The following is a 23,693-nucleotide window of genomic DNA, read 5'->3' on the forward strand; positions in this document are numbered from 1 at the left end:
CAAGATCCCACACGGCTGCTTTCCATACACACTTACCCACCTCTCTCTGAGTTTTCTTTAAGAGGAGCTGCATGCTATAGGAGCAGTGTGCTATAGGAGTGGGTACGTAACACAACACAGCAACATATACAGCAGCCACTCTCCCCAGAGCAGAGCTTCTCCTAGGATAGATCAAATCTGACCAGGCATCCCTGTAAGCAGCCACCTCATAATGTCTGATGGAGAACCCTGAGACTGACTTTGACGGTCTGCATCCTCTCACAAGAAGAACTAAACCCCGTTTCATTTCTTGTTTCTCCTGTGGGATGCTGGACCCCACAGTTTCACAACAAGCCCATTCACCTGCCCCCATGTCCATCTGACCTTTCTCCTCCAATGAATGACTTAATTATTTGGAAGCAAAAATATAAAACAATGACAGCATAGAAACATAAGTGCCCCAGCCTCATATCTGAGAGAGCAGCTCACACCTCAAAGCTGTAGGGCTGCTGCTGTGTAAGGTGCCAGCAGGTCCTGGGGGAATCCGCCCTCTGCCTTCAGAGCCCTGAGGAGAAAACAGCTACAGCCCTGCCCCACTTCTGGCATGTACCTGACCAACGGCTAGAAACAAGGTTAAAAAGGATGAATGTGAGATGGTTAGCAGTGCTACTACATCATGCTATTTCTTTCATGGCATGGTTTTCTTTGTAGCAGCGATGAAAACAAGGAAATTTTAAGGAAAACTTATCTGAGCACATCAGCAACAATCAGATTCCTTCAGCCTCTGATCACTAATTTGAGCAGGAAGAGGTTTTTGTCCTTCCTTTCCTTAACTTCATTTCCAGGTACAGTTTGTTAAAGCCTGAAATCCCACCTGAACTTTGGCAAGACTTAAAAAAAAAGAAAAAAAAAGAAAAAAAGACCATTACACAAATATTTGGCTAAGTGTCCCACAGCAAATTGTGTAACAGCAGTTAGAAGCTGTGTTTTCAAGTATCAGCCCCAGAGGTTTTATCTGAAATAAAATTCTGATTATTTCACACTCTGGAGGCAAAGTGGGACCTCTCTTCACATCTCCAAATCTGAAACATTCCTGTTGTGCCCCTCAGTAATGACACCTTTTGCTAGGAAAGAACAAAATCCTTCAAAAGCACGCTTATTAAATGAAATAAGGTAAGAAGGACCCAAACACACCTGCAGGAATTGGTTTAGCCTTGAAGGTCTATCAGAACAGATCACCCAAAATTAGAAATACACCCATCTGTCAGTACATGCAGCCCATCTCCAAGCATGCAAGTGTCCTCTGCGTGTCCATATGCCCAGGAATGTTGCTGTCTGTAGCAGTCCTCGATCCTTACTGTCACTAAATGAGAACCAAGGTTATGCCAGCACTCAGACACAAGGAATTATACCCACGTTGTGCATTGTGCTCCTCTGTCTGCTTGAGATGTGCCCCTGCAGAGGGCTGGGGGCCAACAGCAGCACTGCACTGCTGAGTTCTGCAGCACGCTGCTGGATGGGTTACACAGCCTGACTCCCTCCAGCCACCCCTTTACAAACCTCACACTTCCAAGAGCCCAGAAAAAAAATCTTGAAAAGAAGAAATGTGATTAAAAATAAATTGAAAAGCCCAACTTGTAATAAAGCTGGCACTTGCCTCAGGCTTCTGAAATGTCTGACACATGACACTGACTTTACAGACACTCTACAGATACGATATATAGCTTTTATAGGGAAAAAAAAGAAAGGTATATTTGCACTATTTAAAGCAGGTTAGAAATACAGTTAATCTTTTGAAAATGCAGGAGCCTGGTTAACAAATGCAGGATGTAGCAACAAAATAAGCAACACTCATCCTGCTCAACTGTCATTACATAATGTCACTATTTACACTAAGCATCCCCAAATTACCTTCTGTTAGTTTTTTTTAATTAATGGGGTATTCATGCATTTCACATTTTACTTTGTATCCCGACCTTTATTTACACCATTACTGTTATAAATTACAGCCACGCTGCTGATACTCTTTGCACGTGCTGTGATACCCAATGGAGCTCCACAGGAGGAAGAACATAACACAGCAAACCGCAGCGTTTGATTCCGCTCTCATTTAAACCTATTCAAGTCAGACAAAACTCCACTGAAACCAACAGCTCTGCTAGTGGAAACCAGCACAATTCTGCTCGCATGCACTGCCAAGCAACCTCCCTGCGTGCAGCGTGTTCCTAAATAAAGTTAAATTGCTTTTAAAATATCAGCAATGCATGCAACTCTGTGTTAAAGTGCTTCACCTTCATTCTGCAAGGTATTCAGGCACATGCCTGGTTTTGCTGGCAGGAGACATAGCGTGACCTTACTGAGCACTGATGCTTTTAGGCACATGCTGGTGACAAAAAGGCCAGGATGGGGAACATTTCCATGCCAATGAAAGATTTCCTCCCTCCCTCCCTAACAGGTACGCTGCCATTTTAAGCTCGCTGTACCACAGGTTTGGCTGCACTGTTTGTCAGATAACCCCTAAGTACGGAGATCAATGGAGGAGGGACAGTCTCTAATCATTTTCAAAACACCATCCTTAGAAAGAGGCTTTAATTGGTATCTGATGCCCACTGAGCGTCTCTCTCAGGTATACACGTGCTGGGGAGCAGCTTTGAAGCGTTCCTTTGTGCGGTTTCCCCAAACAGAACTCCTGAATGGGTAACTTTTTTGCTTACGAGTAAGCATAAGCAAACAGAAGGGCAGAGAGCACACCTACAAAAACAGCTGGGAACAAACACGCCGTTGCTGAATTTTCACGGGAGATGCGAGGTTAAAAAACAAACCTGCAAACATATTTCAGCAGTTACAGCTCTTCAAAGAGCCCACATAAACCCAAGTGATTACTGCACGATTTTCAGTTACCTCCAAAAGTAAAAGCAGCTACTGTAAAAATAAATAAAGAAGTACAGGAATAGACATCCGCAGTCTAAAGAGGACTCCTGGATTTGGCTGTGCACACAATCCAGGTGACTACACGCCTAATGGCCCAGCTTCTGCACGTACATGCTTGTACATGAGACTGCAGAGCTCGGGGTGCCCATGTCAAGGTGCTTTGAGGACTCAGTTATGCAGTTATTTATCAAAGACCTCAGAAGCGAAATAAAAAATAAAACGAGGCAAGAAAAAAAACCCTCAGTGATTGCAACGAAGCGGCAGTTCCCACTTTTCCCTTTCACGCCTAGAGAAAATGTAAGGCTTGTTGATGTCAATAAGAACTTACAACAAAGGCATTAATAATTGCGAGGATGGAGGATGCTGCAAGAATGTTCTCAGCATGGGTCATTGACAAGAGAACTAAAAATTGAATTATTAAGGAAAAAAAATCACTGATTCTAAAATCCAGGCAAGGTAGCCAGCCTATGTTAAAACTTATTTAATTTTTCCAGCGCTGCTCCGCTCCTAAGCCCTCAGAGCCACAGCTTTTCCACTGAAAAGCAAAAGACATTTTACGCACAATTTTCCCTCTACTAGAAAGAGGTATATTGTGCCCTTCAGTGAACATAAAATTGATATTATCATCTCTTAGTTTATATCTCACTACTTAACCTTCAGATTAAAAGTTATTAGATTTGAATGACTAAAAAGACATCATGTCACCTTCCATTCAATGATGGCAGATCGGAGAACTTGAGGGAAAAGTCTGAATGATAAAAGCACGAAGTTACCAGGAGCATGAAGTTGGTTTTCACATTCTCTGATACAAGAGCAGAGCCATACAAATGCAGCAATCTTTTCATGATGTAACCATCAATTACCAGCGTGCTGCAATGCAAAATCAGACACCTTCCCAACAGCCTGCATGTAGTTTAAACTACGCTCCCCAATGGCTCTTTCAATAGCAACAGCAGTTTAACAATTAGGCTTTATGTCTCTTTGGTCAAAATGACTCAACATGGACGCTCCCTTAAAGTCTAACAAACAAATTTGGTCCAACCCAGTTATGTCAATACGAAACAAAGGCTTTATCTAAGATCTGGTTTAGAGTTTTGTTCGGAGGAGATAAGTCCACACCATGATCAATGGGACCATAAAACTCCTGATGCAGTTTGTAACCTCTCCTCAAGGGAGAAAAAAGATGAAACTCGGCAGCCTATTTAAAAAAATACCATCGCATTCATTACTTTAATTTACACCGTGATACAGTCAGAATTCTTTCTAGTCTAATTGTCTCTTTGATCTCTTGACAGTACACCAAGCCCTCCACTTCACATACACTCTCCTCACCTTTGGCCATGAGCAAAATCTGAAGAAGCCATATATTCCCTCTGAGGTTTGCTCTCCTCAGTCTAACACTTCTCATCTCAACTGTTCTAGAAACAACTGCAGCTAAAGAGCCAAGCTGTGCCATCTTCATGTGATGCCACCAACGCTGCAAGGACAGTCGGTGTGACCGACCGCGAGGAAAGCACTGGCTTGGGCACAGATACCAGAACCTAGACCTGTACATAAACAAAACTGCTCTTCTCATTTGTATGGAATAAAAGAGTGAAAAATACAAACTAGGATGCACTGAAAATTATATACAACAACTTTTTTTTTTGTGGATACATGGAAAAATGGTATTTACTCTCCAGAAAGTACAAAATGACACTTCATAACAAGTGTAGTTCAGCTCATAGGCAAAAGTGAAGGCAAGAAACTTCCCTACAGTTCTTTATATAAACTTCCTCCTCGTTTGTCCATGCACCAGTTGCATCCATGCTGTTGTTCCGGTTTGTCATAAACGCAGTCACCTCGTAACCCCTCTTATCAAGCCATCTATGCACTACCTAAGAGTACACTACACTTCATCAGACAAGCTATAGGTTCACATTATACAAACATTCCAATTCTGCCTGCTCAGCGCAGGTTGTCAATAAACGCAAGCAATTGCAAAACAGCAATGTGTGTTTTTTTCCTTAAGCGAACACTGATACGAGCCTGCCAGTTCTGCAAAATAAACTCTTTGCAATCTCTGTAGCTAATCTGTCAACAAATTACTATTAAAGTCATCCCTCCTATAAGTTCAAAAGCATTCTGGGTTAGACAAAAGATCCCACGTTAACACACTCGGGGGGCAGGATTTGAAGGTACAGTATCAAAGTGGATCTTGCTATTGATGGAGGGAGGTTTGTATTCCTGCAGCACAGCACTTGGTGTCTTGCTGCTGCCTATCAGCATTCAACTTCATAATCATTCTCTTTGTTCAACTCATATTATTCTTTCTCTACTAACAACATGAAGAACACTTTAATGAACAGTCCCAAGGATGAAAATACATCATAATAAATAATATTTATTTTATAAGCTAAAAAAACCTGACTAGAACTGAAGCATCAAGCCTTCTATTTCTGCAGACATCAGAAACCACTGAAGCGGCTAAAGCTGTGATCATCTATGTTAACAGGCAGTCTGTCCCCACGACTTTATTCCTTGCTCCCTGGTAACCAAGCTGCCCCATCACTACACGCGTCCTGCCCCAGCCTCCCTGGCTCAGCCTGACCTGCAGCTCGTTTCTGCTCTGGCACCCGCTTTGCACCACGCACGTGTTCGGAAGGGTGCCCAGGAGTCACCAGAGATGCTGCCAGATGTACCTGCTGCCCTGCTCCCAGGCTTTCAGCCCCTCACTTCTGGCCCCGTGGGCACCTTGGAAGCAAGTTCATGAGCATTGCTGCCTGACTTCAAGCCAATCACCCGCTTCTGTGTCCTCAGAAAGTCTGATGACCCAGGGGACCCTCAGGACTATGCCAGGTGTTACAGGAGCCCACAAAAACCCTGCCCATTCCACTCAACTCTGCCATAAGCCATCCATTTCTGCACAGGGCCAATCTCCTATGGAGCCAGCAGTGACAGGAAGGCAATTCCTCCCACCCCAGCAGGTGCCAAAATCCCACATGAAAGTCTGCCTTCCCTCTTAGGTGAGGCCTGGGGTTGATTTTTCCCACACATATCTACATTCTTATACAATTCTTCCATAGGTGGTCCCAAAGGAGCCACCTGTACTGCTTTTGCTGTTTGGAAAGTATCTTGCTTCATGATTACAAAGAGAAACATCAGTGTGAGTTGTATGTCTCCGTTTTAGAAGACTGTTAACACCAAAATAATTTTGCACCACTCCACCTCCTTGTACCCAGAGATGACACGGAAAGCAAAACTTGCCCTATGAGCCCTCATGCACTTGCCACAAGAGAGCTCGCAGCACACGTCACTCCTTCAGACACAGGAACATCTGCAGTGCTCCAGTTTTCCATGATAAAATATTTACAAGTTTGTAGACCCATTAAAGCATCCTAAAAAATGTGAAGCATTTCTGTTTTCCTTTCTCATCGTAACAAAGCTATTAGTTCTCATAAATTCATAAATTTAACAAAAAATGTGAACCAGAACTCGATGCAGATGCTTTGCAGGAGCAGCTGTACGCGCTGCACCGCTCAGCCCTGCTCAGAGCCACCCTGAGCAGCACAGCCCAAAGGAGCGCCGCTGATTTTTGTTCAGACAAAACAAGTGCCAGGTGGCAAAAAGAAAAGATTTGAATGAAATGCTCTTAAGAAATAGCTGTTTAATTCAGAACTCATTCATTTGTATTGAAGAAGCGTTCTGTAGAACGCATTCTGTTAAGTGACCTGAGAGCATATGTTGTATATGGAGAAACATCTAAACATTATGCTCCGTGTTGCATGTGTATCTGTAAATGCTTGCATTAGCTGTCTGAAAACAACGGGTTTTTCTTCTTTTCATATTTAAAAATATTTTACAAACATAAAGATTGATATTTTTGTGCTAGCTCTGATTACTCTTTTGTTATCAGATCTTTCTGAGTAAGCGTTTCAAACTTTGCAATCGACTTGCTCTTCAAAGATAAACTAAAAAACTGGAAAGTTACCCATCAGAACCAACTACCAGCAAGATCCAATCACAAAACATAAAGGTCTTTTAAGCACCTGAGAACAGAGAGCTGATGGAACGTAGTCAATGGGCTGGCAGAGATGAGCAACCAGGAGCTGGGGCTGCAGAGCCACAGCAGAGCAGCTCTGGCTGTGCCCAGCAGCACTCACTGATCCTGCCGCTCTGTCACTGCTCGCATAGGCGGCCAGCGGCCAACAGTCTCTGCACATGGTTCTGGTGCTATGGTGAGGATTAGGAACGGAGAGCATAAGAGGAACAGCAGAGGTCTGCATGTTCTGGTCTGCAGTGCCCTACTGCGTGTGTGTGCACACATATGTGTGTGTTTGTGTCCTCTGTGCCTCACTGTGCACAGAGCGGGCAAGCGGCAGCACTGGAAAATTCCATCATGCCCCTATGGAAAGGCAGCGTAATTAACTCATTTTGATATCAAGCCTTTTTAAGAAGAGACCTTTGCGTTGAACATATTTTACTGTTCGAATCCTCTTCTACTGTCCTATATTAATCAAAGCTGTAACCCCTGTTGTCTTTGCACTACGAATCAGAATGTGCCCCTGGCGAAGAATGAGGGAAAAGTCAACAGGAATTAAGTTTCAGTGCAACTGTTTACTCAACTGTGGCCTGCAGTTATTGAAATTTTATCCGTGGTTTTGTGTGACTACTGCAGTAATGAATTCAGCATGGCTGTGATTTTCTCACTGATGGTATTCTCACTTCAAGTAAAAACCTGTACGATGAAAATAACTGAAACAACCAAAGTCTGTGCTTTTAGTGTCATCTGTTTTCCTGACTCGTTTAATTACGGCAGCTTTCTGTCTTAGGCTGGCAAACCAGGTCCCCTGCTCCTCGACAAGCCTCGAGTTTGCTTTGTTTTTGAGTGCAGGTTTTTCTTCTCCTCAACAACCAGCTAAAAAGATCACAGTGCGCTTAGGGGAGCCTTAACCAGCTGCCAATCGCTTATTTAAAAGGTTTTAAGAATGCTTATTGCATTAGAGAAAGTGAGGGTTAGGCTAAGTGTATTCACGGTGGCTCCACAGCCGCCTTTGTTCCCAAACACATTAATGACACGTGCCCAGCTCTTCAGCGTAAAATTTCCTGAGAGGCTTGCAAAATTTTATCAAGAAAAAAGACAAAATGTATTATAGGGATAATTCATACCGGTGAACATGGTCACTTCCCAGAAAATACACTGATCAAAATACAAAGGGAAAGCCCTGACACATAATTCTGTTGCTTCTTGTGAACTGAAAGGAGCACTGACGCACGGGGTGTTTATTTATTTACCCCAGAGTTCTGCCACAGCAGATACCTCCACGGCCTTTCTCTCTAATAGAAAACATTCTGTTGATAGAGGTTGCTAGGTTATATTAAAAATTGTTGCAAAAACAAAACTTAACGTTAGCGTGTTTTCCACCCAGTGACACACTTGGGAAACCAGTTATTTGTACACAGTGGCTCACCCGATTGCTGGCACCAGGCTCAGCACACTCAGAAGTCCAAAAGAACCCCAAGAAGAGAAGTCTAACGTTCCCCTGTACACAGCGACTGCAATCCTCTACAGACAAAAATGTACAGAATGTGGCAGGCAGGTCCTGAAAGCATCCTTTGATTGGCAAATACAAAGGGGTTGGAAGACGTTAAATGCTTCGTGTTTTTTTCTGTCAGAAGGAAAATTGTAATACGTCTTACAGTACCTGCTGTTGCTGAAGATGTGTTAAATCTGCAGCCCCAATTTCAACTGAAGGTGTCTCGCCGTTTGATCTCACCTCCCGTAGGCTGCACTCTAGTAAGTGGTTGCCACCGCTCGCTCCATTCTGAATGGCTGAACCGTTACTTTTTGTCTCAGTCCCAGATTCTTGCATCATGACTCAAAAACCTGAAATAATTTAGGGGAGGGGAAAAAAAAAAGCAGCTGTTAAAACAGTTGCTGTATATAAGGAGACATGCCCTGTTTTAAATCCTGCCAAAACTGTAAACATTTGTCATTTCCCTTCATACGATTTATCTTTCATTAATGGTTCATGCTACTAGTTTATGTTTATTTATCTGTTGGTACAGCTATAATTTTAGTAAGTCAGTTCAGTTCTAAATATAGCATTATTTGCTCAACATCTTTTTCCTCTTAGAGAAAAAAAAATTTCCAACGAACACACAGAATCCATAATTAAACTTCTCTAGTTCCATCTGGATGATCTCCTTTGCAACGGTGAGTCACCCCTTGCAACATGTGATGGACAACATCAAGAACCTGATACACAGTGTGCAGGGGCAGGTGAGGGAAGCAGTGCTCAGCACTTCAGATTTCATCCCCAACTTTTATTCCTATCAAGCAATTTTGACTGAATCTGGGATGTTCTGGAGCAAACTGCTTCAGCTGCTCATAGTCTTTTGGGCAATTATCTTGGATTGGGCTTGACTTCAGAGGCACTATGGCAATACAGCGAAGGGGCTTCAGATTTACTTGCAGCAAACTGTGTCTTTGATTAAATACCATCATGGTAGTTATTGTCAGGCAGCAGCATGCTGCCCTCAGCTCTTGGTGGACAAGATCTCCCAGCAAAGAGGAAGAGGAGGATTTGGAGCAGGACTGCCCAACTGCTTACCCTGGGTCTCTCGGGATTCGCGCATGTTTCTGTGAATTAACTGGCAGGACTCGAGCACAACAAGACCCCAAGTAAAGCATGTATGCCAATTTCCAGCTGTAAACTGCTACCTTTGAGAAGTCTGATGAGTTGTTTTAAGGGCATTTCCACCTGCTGGGCCCTACGTTACAGGATTTGCATGTAATCGGCATGCTTCCTCCAGCCCATCCCTCCCTCTGTCCATGCTCTGCCTCTTCAAGAGGAAGAACAAATATCCCTTCTGACACACAAGGGAAAATAAAAATCCAGAAGGGAGAGAGAAAACAATGCATTTCTAATGGAAAAGTACCAGGAGAAATCACTTTCCCAGGAAGTTCACAGGAGCACTGGCGGGGGACAAGGACTCCTTCCATCATCACCCCCTCAGCAGTCATGACCATCAACCAGAGATGAATCAAGAAGGAATTCACGCAACTCCTTTCCTTCCATCTGAATTTGGGGTCAAGGCTCAAGACACAAAGTGGAGTATTTCACTCCCTTACCCCAGCATGAGAAGGACCAGTAAGACTGCATTAGGTGAAACCCAGAGGCTCATTTTCATGGGGATGGCACCACCATGCATTGCTCCGAGGCAGAGCACCTGGCTGAGCACGAACACATAAAGAAAGGGCTGCAGGGCCTCCAGCAGATACCACCATGGAAAGAGATGTTAAAAGCAGTACGTTCAAACAGTAAAAAAAAAGGACTTTTCATTCCCAAACTCTTCTGATGCAACAGATTGACTGGAGGCAAGAACCTGGACAAACTACTACGGAGGGGAGGGGAAAGTGCCGACCAAAGCTTGGAGATGCTTTGACAGCAGAAGAGCAATGCACTGCACCATGGAGCAGATCCATCATTGCCCAACCACTATTTGTTGGCTTGCTCTTCTGAGCAAAATATCCCCAGGTCACAGAAAATAATTCACAAAGAAACTGATCAAAAAATTATTTATTGCCTTGAGGACTGCAGAATGCTCCTGGAAAGAAACAACAGTAGCAGTTGCTACAATTTTTCCACCCTACGGGACTGAGAAAAGGATGGATTATTTCTAGGATATGGCAACAAGATCACTGAGCTCCTGAAAGCTTCCTCCAGGACAGACTTCAGGCTCCCTCCTGCACCCCGAGTCCCACAGGCAGTGCCCACCTGAGCAGCCGTGCCACCCAGCATTTCCAGCAGCACTGCCAGCACTGCTAGGAACGGAGGGTGCAAAGCAAGCTCAAGGACATTAAAAAGAAAACTGGGGTGACTTGCACTCTCAGGCTCTTTTCACTCAAAGAAGCTAGTTTGAAAGCAGAAGTGAACATCTCTGAGCAAATTTTTACTTAAGGATGCCCATTTACGGTCAGTTGTCTTCAGTATGCCTTCAACTGGACACAATACAAACCAAATCTACTCTCTACTCTGCTGAAATGCCCTCCATGGAAAACAGGGTTTTCAAGGGTGTAAAGATAAAGCTGTTTATTTCTTCACCGTAGTCAAATGCGAGCTGACATAAATAATCACGGTTTGGTTTGATCATTACGCGTCATGTCATGAAAATCAACCTGCGAGAGCTTTCTGCAAGAATGATTATTACTTGTGTGTTTGAGCACACCTAAATGAGCGGAGGTGACGGTGCGCCGAGGATGGCTGAGATAATTGTCTCACTGCAGCACAGAGGAGCAGGCCTTGCAGAAGCCTATTAGTGAGGTCTGTCATTCAAAATCGCCAAAGAGAAAAGCAAATCAAGGTTGACTTCATGCGACACGATTACGCTCTGCGGCAACTGAGGGGAAGCTCTGTCCCTAGTGCCACTGTGACTCTGGCCTGAGCACAGCCCAAAGTGAGCAGAATGGTACCAAAGAAGCCGTTATGCATAATGATTTCCTATAGGAAATACTGTACTGCACAAAAGCTTCCACGACACACAAGATATTCCGACTTACGAAACTGAACAGCAAAGGAACACATCTGTCTGGTGCATTCCACAAAGCAGAATGACTCTCGTATCAATTCTGCAAAGATAAATGCATTTTAACAGCTAAAAATAGATGGGCTCTTATCAACATGAGTATCTCTTTTTTCAATAGAAAGCTACACTATTTCACACCAGGGGTGGAATGACTCTTCACATCGCAAAGGTGACACAAGATGTTTCTCCCCTGCTCAGGGTCCAAAGCTAAGCTGCAGTATAAACAACAACAAACTTCTTGTAAAATTTAATCCTGGAATCCAAGGGCTGGTATCAAACAAACTGCTCTTCTATCACTTAATGTCAGCTTCATTTAAAAATATCACAACAGAGATCGATTTTTTCAAGATTCTGGTCTTAAGCTGCACAAAACCTTTTCCAGTATTGATGCAGAGCCAAAGCCAAAGCCACAGGGGTTTGGACTGTCTCTGTTTAATACCTTATGTTCAAGGCAATGGGGCAAAACTTTGGTGGAGAGGAACCAAAGCGTGGCACGCTATCAACAGCAGGACAACAGCAGCCATCTCCCAGATGATTTGGAGACAGCTGATTTTTCTGAGGGCACAGTCACAACTGAGAAGAGCACAGGTCAGATGTGAACTTTGGCTGACTGAAAATGATCTTCCTGAGGATTCCGGTGTCAGTGTTTGGGGTCAAAAGACAGAACCTGAAGGAGTCCTGATTTTAAAAATGCTCTGTGCTAACGCTAATAATCCATTTTTTAAAAAGTCTTTAACATCACGAAGACCAGATGCTGCAGATACACATCCCTTAGCACCACTGGGCTGTTCAGACGAGCAAGGTTAAGCACGGAGATCAGCAGGCAGGGCAATGAAGTGTGCAATTTCTGCAATTCTGCTACCAGCACACTTTCTAAAGACCAGGCAGCATTGTTTAACGTCAGCAGGAGGGAGGATTTATCGAGTGACGCACCCGTCAGAGCCCCTACAAGTCTGAAAGGCTGAAGGACAGAAACTCAGCTGTGTTTGGATGCCATCCCATACTATGAGGCATCTGGTGAGATACTTTCAAGACTCCTCAATAAGCAAAAAGCACCAATGGACACCTTAAAGAATCTCATCAGCATTAAAACGCTACCCCTTGGGACCGGGGACATCCTGCTTTAAATACGCTTCCAGACCCAGCCTGGGCTACGTTCAGATGATGATTTTGTTTCGGCTATTAGCATTTCGAGGTTCATCTAAATACACACAGAATCTCAGAAACATTAAGGCTGGCAACGACTGCTAAGGTCATCCAGTTCAACTGCCGTAAGTACTGCACCTACACTTTCCTTAAACACCTCCAGGGACAGTGACTCTGCCACCGCTGGGCAGTCAGTTCCAGTATCTGACTGCTTTGGAGAAGAAATTCTTCCTAATATCCAACCTGAATCTCCTCTAGCACAACTTGAGGCCGTTCCCTCTGGTCCTATAGCTAGTTACCTGGGTGAAGAGGCTGGCCCCCATCTCATCAACCTCCTATCTGCACACAGAGTTCATCCAGCATTTCTGTCCCCTGGGAACGATGCTAGAACAAAAACGTTGTCATAACACATCCCCTCTTTGTCACATTTGTGAAAGATTTTATGCTAACAAAAAGTTCAGTCTTTATTCCAGGGCAGTTAATTAAGGTTGACCAAGTCAGGCAGAAGTAAATTAACTTGGCTGATCAATTATTTATATGAAGCAGAATAAATGCCCTTAAAGAACTTGGCCCAGCCATAAAAGCATGTGTAAATTAAGCTAAACAGAGATTTATAAAACATATTTCTACTTGTATGGAATAGTTAGTGGTAAAATCAGCTTTAAGTAAGTGATCAAATGACAAGATCTAGTCCTAAATCTCTAGCAGGCTCACTACCATACAGGCATCATTAATAAGGGAAAATTTTAGCTATTTGTTGCAAGCAGTTGCCCCAAGCAAGCTTAGGACTAACTTCTGAGCGCTCCTCTGTCAAACTACAAAAACAGAACAGTGCTTGGAAGCACTTCACAGCAATGCAACGCTACAAAGGCAGGATTTCGCCTCTTGAAAACTAACGTGCTCCAGAGCACAAACAGCAAGGCAATACGAGAGCAGGAGCAAAGCTGCTTCTTACCAATTGCACCAGTACAGAAGAAGCACAAAGGCAGCCTGGTGCTCCCCACAGCACCATCAGCAATGGGGATTACGACGGCTTTCTGGGACATCGCTGACGGACCCTTTCAGGCCCGGTATCCCTGGGGCAAGCACCACAGGCTCCAGGTCCCACCAGCAGCACTGCTGAGCTTCTCCAGGAACGTGCTTTCCGTGGTGAAGCTGAACCCCCCACACTGGTGCCCCGATGGCTGCTAGGTCAGCAAAGCAGCCAGCAGCACCATCCCACCAGCCATGGGCTCAGTAAAACAGCATTCACGTGTGGACACTAAAAGCCTTGTGTAAGATATGGCTTTGATCTTCCGTGGGGAAAGGCGTACAGATGTTCGGCTGCTCATTTACTAAATTAAAGCATGTCACAATTAGCTGTGAATCAGCCAGCTTCACACGAACCACTCAAGGGCTGCCACCACAATGAGCGCAGGAGCAGGATAGGGAGCTCGAGCTGCCCAGGTGGGCCCTGGTTCAGTGGGCAATACTGGTTCCTGGTGACACCTCCGGGGCCGTGTTTGAAGCTGGCACCCCGACTCGTGGCATGACTTCACTCCAGTGCTCACCTCAAGCTCACCAGCTCCTCAGCTCACAAACCCCAGAGCTCCTCACTGCAGCTGGGTGAACAGCCATCGTGCTTAGGAGTTTTCAGTAGCCATCATTTCTCCTGCTGACAGGGCGTATGTTTTTAGGTATAATTATGTACTAAGTAACTACAGATACTTTTATAGGGTACCTCTGGACGAAACTCCATTGAAGGCCGCTCACCTATGCGCTACTGGTGCCTGCTGAGCTGAACAGGGGCACAAGAAAGGAGACCTGGCTGCAAAGGGCAAGCAGGGGTGGTTGTAAGAAGCAAAATAATGAAGCATGAAGCGAGTCAGGCTGCTGTCCTGCAAAGCCATGCTGAGTCACGGCCAACCACGGTGCTCCTCAGAGAGGCAAATCAGGAGCGAGGGAAGAGCGCAGGCATCCGGGAAGTAAGGAAGGAGGGAACAAAGAGATGGAGACAAGGGGAAATCCTTTGATATTTCCTCAGCTTAAAGAGGTAATTCAGTGCATTAAAATGGATCCTTGAAATTTCAAAGGATAAAACTCACACAACAAAGATTGTCAAGAGTGCTATTTTCTAGGATTAGAACAAAAATGTATTGGGATTTGCTATATGATCTTACATGGCTGAGCAGGACTGTGTACTTGCTGTTATGCAAGCATCGTCTTCCGATACAGAATTTTCATAATTATAACAGAAAGGCGTAAATTTTCTAATGCATGGCAGTTCAAAAAGTAATCAAGAGAATGAGCCTGAGGGCTATTTTAATGTATGCAAAGCTAGTGACCCACAGTAAATGGGAGGTAGGCTTCAATGAATGCAAAGTAATGCACACATACTAAAGACCTGGTCTGATGAGGGACGGCTAAAATTAACACCCAATTAATTTCCGAATTGACAAACAAATGAAACCCATAAATCTACTTTCTCATTAATTTTCTTGTGGTATAATTTAAAGCAGTAATATGAGGGCAAAAACTGAGCATTATCCATCATAAATATCAAAAAAGATAGCACTGTAACACCATAAATTATGCATATTACCTGTTGTTAAAAATGATTAATGTATTATCAACTTTATCGTGCACTGTGTATGTCTAGACATATCTAAAACCTGGAATTCCATTTAGCACTTTGGAAAAGGGTGCAGAACAAACGAGGTTGTCCACAGCGCATCCTCAGCTTTGCGTCCATCTGCGCCCCGGGAAGGGACACAACTCACACCCTGGGCACTGGGAGGACACGGCTGTCTCCCTCCTGGGTCAGAGGGAAGCTGCATTTCCAACGAGCTCAGCACCAAGCAGGGCTGATGCCCACCTCCAGCAGCCACCTCCATCTGCCCACCTGCAGGCAGCCACAACTTTGGGGCTGTTAACTGTGCACAACACCTCTTCACACCGTTGGTGTGTAGGGTGCACAGACTGGGTTGTTTTAGGGCCACAGGAACCCGAAATCCTTTGCAGGCAGCTCAGGAACAGGCTGACTGATGTCCCTGGTGCTCTGCAAGAGTTGACATCTAAGGCAGCTGTGGCTGGGCAAATGCAAGAAGCATCAGGAGCCTAAACCCAGTTGTACCACACTGCCTTACTGTGAAATCACGGTCAAGCAACCATCAAGAAGCCGTCACTGCAGGGACTCCTAAGGAAATCAGTTCTGCTGAGGATGCTGCTGACCACGAACAGTGAGAATGGAGAACAAGCAAATCCAAAGAAAACTCGCTGAAACAGGCATTAAAAGCTTGGCAGTTGCTCATTTCAGAAAAGCCGGAGCTGATCCACATGACAAGTTCGTGCATCCAGTTACAATGCATGTAACAGCCTCACTTCTTTGCTTCAGATATCTCCTAGAGGAATCCATGTCAGTTCCCAGTCCCTAACTTGTGAGTTGGGACTGGATACAAAAGCCACAAGAGACCATCTTGCACTTGGCTGATGTGGCCCACAGTGACTGCCTGGCTTGCTCCAGCCATCACACAACCCAACACTGGCTGAAGACCTGAGCGTACAGCAGAGAAGACGGACAGCCTAACCTTCCCCAAACAATCTTTGTGCATCCTCCTTTCTTTTAACACTTTCATGCAGAAATTACTTCTAGTCTGATCATGGTTAAATAAACCCCCTTTGCACCACCAGCTCCATCCAGAAGGACAGCTCTGGAAACCCACCCTCAGCAAGAAGGCTCGGAGCTGGGCTGCCTGCAGGACAGGTGGATGGGCTGCACCACTGACGTGGCAGCACAAGCAGAGTGAGCTCCTACCCCCTCGTAGGCAGAGCCATCCTTCTGCCACAAGCTCAACAAAAGTCATCCTTAATATCCTGGGGATCATCACCTGTTTGGAAGGAAAGGAATGGGAAGCCCAAAAAAGAACCCCAAATCAAAACAGAACTCAGGTTTCACAGTACCATGCTCCTCCACAAGTGCTGCCAAGTGACCTGGGAAAGCAGCACTGTTGTTTAGGAATTGGCCTCACAAGAGAACGGCCCCACTGCAGGGTCCCTGAGGCACACAGCAGCTCTGGGGTGGGAAGACGGCTCAGGGTTGGTTTGTGCACACCGTGTGCAACGTGAGCTCTCTCAGGCTGTGTCCCAAAAAAGAATGTGAACAAAACACTCAACAAAAGGGCAAAGTTGCATGTAATAAATACGTAAATGTGGTCAGTTTATGAGGCAGCATGGACTGTGAGACAGTAAGATGACTCCTAACCTCACACGACTCAGTGCTGACTGCTGAGCAGTTTCAATCCCACCCCCAGCATATCTCCACCAAAGCATCTCTAACCCCACCGGTTTCTGGAAGCCAAAGCCACCCTGAAGCCAGGCACTACTGCACGACACAGCCCTCGCTTCACTGCTTCAACACAGCCAAGGGCAGGGTCCAGCTCAGCGCTCCCACTTTAGAAAAGTATATTCAAGGTATTTTTCTCGATACTTCACACAGAAAGGAGCAGCCACCACCTTCATGCAAAAAGACTTCACTTTTCTTCCTCAAGGTCACACCAGGAGGGTTATTCCCTGCGTGTGTGAAGCCCCAACAACACACTGTTGGTGTGAACAGGTCCTGCCCAGCATTCCTCATCCAGGCCACAGCCAGAAACAATAATAAACAATCATTCCGAAAAACAAAGATGGTGTGAGTGTGTTTTCTTGCTCATTTGCAAAACAACCCAAAAGCAACAACGACCAGGACGGTGCTCTCTAATTAAGACTCTCAGAAACCGAAGAGCAAACAGTCAGCAAACAGAAATTTGCAGATGTAAATGCTGTTTTCCAGTTATAAAAAGCATGAGAGCTCACTTGCAGGAATGGCAGAGAGCATTTTTAGATTTGGTATTTTCTCCTCATTCAGATGGCTCTGCTCTCGCACCAGAGCTTCTCCCCAGACCACCTCCAAGCTAAAAGCGAAAGCTTCGCCTCTTCAAACCCCGCAGAGGGCACACGCATGGCTCCCAGCCAGACACCAGGGAAGGGGGAAGGCAACACAGTCCCGACCCAACACCACACACAACGCAAAGGCTGTTCTTTTAGGGGATTACCTGGGTGATTAGCCCTATACCTTTGTCCCAGACCTTCTAACTCCTTGTTTGCTCCATGCAGGATTTTCTAGCCACCAGCCGGCTATCGCTGTGCTAGTCGTCTTGCAGGAGTGCTCTCTCCCTTCTGAAAAAAGCAAACAACTGGATAGATATCATTACACTAAGGAAATCTCTTGGAAAAACCAAACAACTTGCTAATCTTTCTAGCCCCTTCACCCAAGTTAAAGATAAGCAAAGCAAACCAAAGTGAGTTTCAGGCACATTCCAGGGACAAGCTCCCCTTTTTCTCCTTTATCAAAATCCCAGCATTTAAAGGTTTTTTTTCCAGACCTTGCAGGATAAACTGCTGCTCACACCCGCAAACAAAGCAATATTTGTTTAATAACTGATTGCTGCCATGGGTACAGTAAACAAGGGGCCCAGCATTTGTGTTTATGAACAAACACATCATCTTGCAAGAGCAATTTAACATTAACCAGGTGGAATAATCAACAGATTTCATAGGTGACACTCGGGGCAGGACTAATGTAAACAGAGCAGGGAGGAGAAAGGGGCCACTCTTAGGGAATCAAGGTTGAGGCAAATGCATTACAGAGTAAACAGCTGGGAAGAACTCAAGACAAACAAATAGTCATTCTTCTGACATTTCGAGAAGCAGAAAGGTTGTACGTTACATACATCAGCTGCTGACCACCATGAAATCCAACCAGTTGCGGACCAGCATTTCTTGTTTACACAGTGCCATGTTTGCTTATAAACAACAATTTGCTGTTACCAACCTCGCATTACTCATTGCATAAACGAGCAGATCAAGTGAAATCCTGTTAACTCTTCTGTGCATCGAGGACTTTTTTCCCCTTAAACAATAACAAACATAAAGCCTTTGCAGTCTTTCTTTGCATCCTCAGGACAACAGACAACAGAGGAAAACGTGCAGCCGTGCATCTGTCAGATAAAAGCTGAAGAAAGGAGCTGAAATCACATGAAAGTGTTCTAGGGAACAAGATTTACCGGCCAAACCACTGATGTAGGAGATCTATTTACATTAAAAAAAATCAGCAACTGCAAAAGGTGGGATGCAAAATGTTAACTCCTCTTAAACAAACAAGCAAAACGTTGCCTTTCTACACAACTCCATCCCTTCCAGCATGCACGTGTGCTTTCACACACACCCATGCACGGCTCAGCCTGCACTCTTCTCCTTTCTCTCGCCCACTCTCAGCACTCTGCTTCTGGAGGTTTCCCCTGTTCCTTTCTACGAACATAAGAGGGGCCAGAAGCCCCTCCAAAGCCGCTTTGTCTCCTGTGAAGGCTTCTCCCAGCTGAAACTCCTGTCCACCTCAGCACCCACAGCCAACAGCATCAGCCCTCGTGCAGCTCCAGGGCTCAAGTTCCTGGCATTCCCCACCCTACAGAAAGCATTTCCTCACCCATTTCTCAGCCCTGTGGCACTCAAGATACGGCCTGTCACACAACTCCTCCAGGGAGGTTTCTGCAGCTCCTCTATCACGACTGCCGATGTGGGGAAAGACCTGAAGCACACAGGGAGAAGATGGATGGGAGTTAACCCTGGGCTCTGGGTGACATTCCTGCCTGACACATCCCCAGTGTCACCTCCACGAGTCCCCGCAGCCCTCCCACGTGTAAAGAAGCTCTCTAAGACAGGGACAAAGGTTGGGGTCTGCGCTGCAGGCCCTGTTGTCCCCCAGGAGACCAAGCTGTGTCCCTGCAGCCCGTGAGCGCCACTGCTGCCACCAACAGAGACCAGCATCATCCTAGGTTTGAACGTGTGAAGCATCCAAGGTCACAGCTGGCCCGGGCACTAATCTGCTCTCCCTTGTCACTTCACATGCAAACAGCACGGGGCGGGAAGCCTCCTCCCTCATCATTTTTTCACAAGTTTTAGAAAACTCCGTACTTTTCTTCCCAGCACAATCTTGGACATCCGTGGTTGCCCAAGAAACTCAAGTTTCCCTTTTCAGCAAATATTTAGCCTTTTGTTGTACTCAAAAAAAAAAAAAAAAAAAAAAAAAGCTCAAAAGTATGAAATCAGTACAACCTCCTAATAAGGCAGGTATTTAAATGCAGCCCAAATGTAGCATTGTTGAGGCAACCTCCTGTTTTTTCATCCGTCAGGCTGACAGCATAATAGCAGGCAGGATGAAAGGTGGGACTCGAGCATGGAGTTGGCGTCCGCACACCAGGAAAACACAAGTGCTGCCCCATTTCCTGTGCTCCAGCAGAATATTTCTGATGTCTGGGGCTGCCGGGGACTTAACTCTGAATTAATGATTGCACACAATGCCCTCCTTTCTCCCCTCCCTGCAGGACAGCGAGCGCCAGCCCCACCGAAGGGCTGCGGGCGGCCGGGCACGGGTCACAGGGGATTTAGATGTTTCACAGCAGCTTCAGAAATTCAGACACCGCAACCTGAAGGCTTCGGAAAACATCAAGCCCTGCATGAAAGTCGGGACATTTCCCTCACCTCGGCCGCGCCGCCGGCTCCGCGCTCCTTTTCCTGCACGTAAAATCACAGTTTATTCAGTACAAAGTAACTACGGCATGATAAAAACTATAAGCATATCATTCAAATGCTTTATTGGTCAAAGAGATGGATGCTTTTATTAGCCCAACCTTTTTTGTAATGGAGTGCCACTGATGACCCGGTGTTAGCCTCATTCCCTGCTATTAATCACACCTCTAAGAGCTCATTTTGCTTTAAAATCTTAAGAAATTGCTATAATTTAAAGACATGGTGTCTACATAATGGGAAATGCTTCACAGATTGTATCATTTCATATAACACAGGATTTTTATGGCAATGCTGACCACCATACCAAGGTATTACAAAACTCGAATAAAATATTTTATGAAGAGAATCTGCACCTAAACTTACTTTTGTGTTTGTGGTTTGCCACATCCGTGACGCTTTAATCACAGCCTTTTGGGAGCTGCAATATTCAACTGCATGTGGCTGACATAGATTAATGCTACAGAAACACTCCCTGAATAAATACAAGCAGAACAAAACAAAATTAAATGAAAATTAAATAAAAGACAAGGACGGACCAGGAGAGGAAGTCTTCTTCGAGCTGCACTCAAATGATTTAACACAAGGGATTTACTCGTCCATTGACTGTATTCTCACTCTCCCTTCTGCGCAGGGAAAACAGATGATGTTTACTGTGAAAAACTTTCACGACAAAGTGGAAGCATCTTAAGAATTTACCTATGCTGAGAATTAAATTAATATAATGACTGTCTTAACCCGTATTATTAGAATGTACTTTGCTCAATGTTTTGACACTGTTGACTGCTGCAGGAAGGAAAACACATTTAAAACAATTTCAGCCAAATGCAAAAGCAGAAGCCTTCAATTTTTCAAACGTAAAGCAAAAAGCATCTTTAAATATCTCCTTATGAAAGAAGATGCAGGGCAATTATGTTATATGGTGAACACAAAGCAATGCTCTTTCCTCAGCTCTCTAACAAGATATTAGTGCCTACTGGCCTTAGGAACACTACGTGTAAATCGCATCACATTCAGAGCCTCTGAATTCATTATAATAGGAGCTGGAGAGAAATGTGAACTTCCCAGGTTGTTGCTAAGGATTAGCCCTTGTTTACAATTCTGTATTTATAGAACAAGAAAAATTTGTCAAATGAAGGGCGAAGATTTAGCCTTGATTTCAAAACAAATCAGATCTTGCAACCATTCCCTGAAAAGAAAACCACGGTTTTTAATGTGAAGATGCAAATGAGTCTCAGAATATAAAAATGCTTTATAATTCTGTGCATTCAACACTACTAGATGTTATTTAAAGAATTTATGCTAACATTTCTCATGCTCACAGAACAAGGCCGAGATGCTGCAAGCAGCAGCTATTCCCCACGGACGGCGTTTCCACGAGGTCTACATTCCCATCCAGAGGGCCATGCATGGCTCCCAAACCTCTGGAAAGAACACGCCGGCTTGCTCAGATGCAGCACATCAATGCAGCACCCAGAAAGCAGGGCTAGAGACAGCAGAACGTGCAGGTCTGAGCACCTGGGCAGAACTGGCTGGGGGAGTTTGCACTGCTGTGCCACTGAGCATGCAGAGAACACTTCGGCCTCCAGCACTTTCGTTTCTTCTTGCAAACAAGGGCACACCCACTGCAATTAAGCTGCGGAATTATTTTCATGAGGGCTTCTTGTTTTCACACACTCAAAGCCTCCTAAGACTTGCAGTCCCTCCCATGCACCCAACAGCTGGTGCCTGCGTATGGAAAACCAAGCAAAAGCTCTTCTGTGGTTTCACCCTATGGAAAAGCAAATGGCAAAATGCTTTTTCCCATTTCCTGGGGTGGAACATCCCCAGCCTGCTGGCCTTGCCCCATCCAAGAGCAATGGCTCTCAGAGCACAGCTGGGACGTGGTGCAGAAAGGGACAGCATCACCCGCATGGAGCAACGAGGGCAGGAGCTGCTCTCCCTCCCACCTGCTCTGACCATGCTGCTTCATTCCCAGGAGCAGCTCCAGCTCCAGCACGGGGATCCCATTCCACCCCACTGGGCTGCTGAGTGGGAAACGCACACAGACGGTCCTCAACATGCTCAGCAGTGACACGCGGATCCCGAGCACCCAAAAATACAGTTGGTCCTCATCACGCTGGCCCAGCAGAGAAAGAAGTGTGAATTTTTTCCACCTCAAAATTTCAGCCTGTGCCTGAGAAAACTCCCTAAAAAAGCTCTGTCGAAACCGATTTGTTTCCACTCACCAAAAAAAAAAAAAGCACATATGCCTACTTTTGAGTCTGGATGCAGGAAGCCAGACTCTTCATCCCTCTTCTGCATGGTGGGGCCCAGCTCAGAGGCAGCTGGGGACCGGCCACCATTGAGCCCCCCCTTCCTGCTTCTGCAGCAGCCCAAACCTCCCCACAAGTCGCACCAGCTGCCAGCAAGCAGCCCCCGAAACAACGCTGGAAGGGGCTTGGCAGAGGCTGGAGCGTTTTGGGTGCTGTGTCCCTGGCAGCAGCGCTGCTCCGATGCAGGTGGTTCAGGTTAGGGGCTAAGCAGTCCCTCCTGCACCCAGCACAGCCTCTGAGCATCTCCACGACACACAGGTGCACGGCCACACTGATGTGCTGCCAACTGCACAGCTTATACAAACAGCTTCCTGCTCCCAGGGCTTGTGAAAGAGAAGGATTCCCTCTGTTCACATCCCATTCGAGGCAAGGCTATCCGATGTCAGGATGTGCAGCAAGAGGGTAATCTGCACCCTGAGCTTCATCGTACGATACTGCAGTCACAGACTGTGTGATCCCCTCCTTTGGATTAAGGCTATTTGCACAAGTCAAAGCAGAACAAGAAGAGGAACAAAACATACAGTGTATTTTGTTCTATGCTGCAGCCACATATTTCAACTGCCTCAGCCGAAACCTCAGAGTAAACACAGCTTTAAAAGAAAATAGCTAGAATAAAGAGTTTCTGGAAAGTTCCTCCTGATTATGCATGCAAGAATTCTGCTACTGCTTCCTCCCATCATCCGAAAAATAAACCAAACACCCAACTTCCACAACTATCTACAAAATGCCATTTTTCTGAAACACGTTACAATACAACCTGAGGTCTGCAAGCTGTAATGAATGCATCTTGTTTGTAAAATACACAGAGGAGCTCAATTAAGTGAACAACTGTAAAGGAAATAGAGCTGATAAAGGAATTAATGCTCTGTGTGCCAGATCAAAACACAGCATCTAGGATAACAAAACCGTGTCAAACATGCAACCGTTGAAGACTTGAAAAAAAATAAAAAAGCTAGAGCCTAAAATACTGCTAAGCACACAAAATTCAGATGTGCAAAACTTATTTCACAGGACGGAGCAGGGAGCATGGGCAGCTGTGGGAGGACTTACTGACTGCACGGACAGACGGATGCTGAGCCTGGGGCAGAGCAGAGCTGCTCTCTGGTCACCCGCTTCATAGAGGAGGCCGATTCGGGACCCGCTGATGCTACGAAG

General features: G+C 45.3%; 1 protein-coding gene across 5 annotated transcripts in view; it reads right to left on the reverse strand.

Moving 5' to 3' along the window:
* The window catches only part of FOXP1 (forkhead box P1), a 337,019-nt gene that overhangs the window by 137,390 nt on the left and 175,936 nt on the right, over positions 1–23,693 (reverse strand). For 4 of the 5 annotated variants that reach the window (XM_042880828.1, XM_042880831.1, XM_042880827.1 and 1 more), the window contains one exon: positions 8,595–8,776. In XM_042880828.1, coding sequence (XP_042736762.1) covers positions 8,595–8,765 — 171 coding nt within the window. In that variant the 5' untranslated portion in view covers positions 8,766–8,776. Of the gene's footprint in view, positions 1–8,594; positions 8,777–17,693; positions 17,940–23,693 lie in introns of those variants that run through there. The other variant, XM_042880830.1, reaches the window with a different exon arrangement.

Source organism: Lagopus leucura, unplaced genomic scaffold, assembly GCF_019238085.1.
Source record: "Lagopus leucura isolate 7727_CA_CO unplaced genomic scaffold, USGS_WTPT01 Super-Scaffold_100028, whole genome shotgun sequence".
Taxonomy (NCBI): Eukaryota; Metazoa; Chordata; class Aves; order Galliformes; family Phasianidae; genus Lagopus; species Lagopus leucura.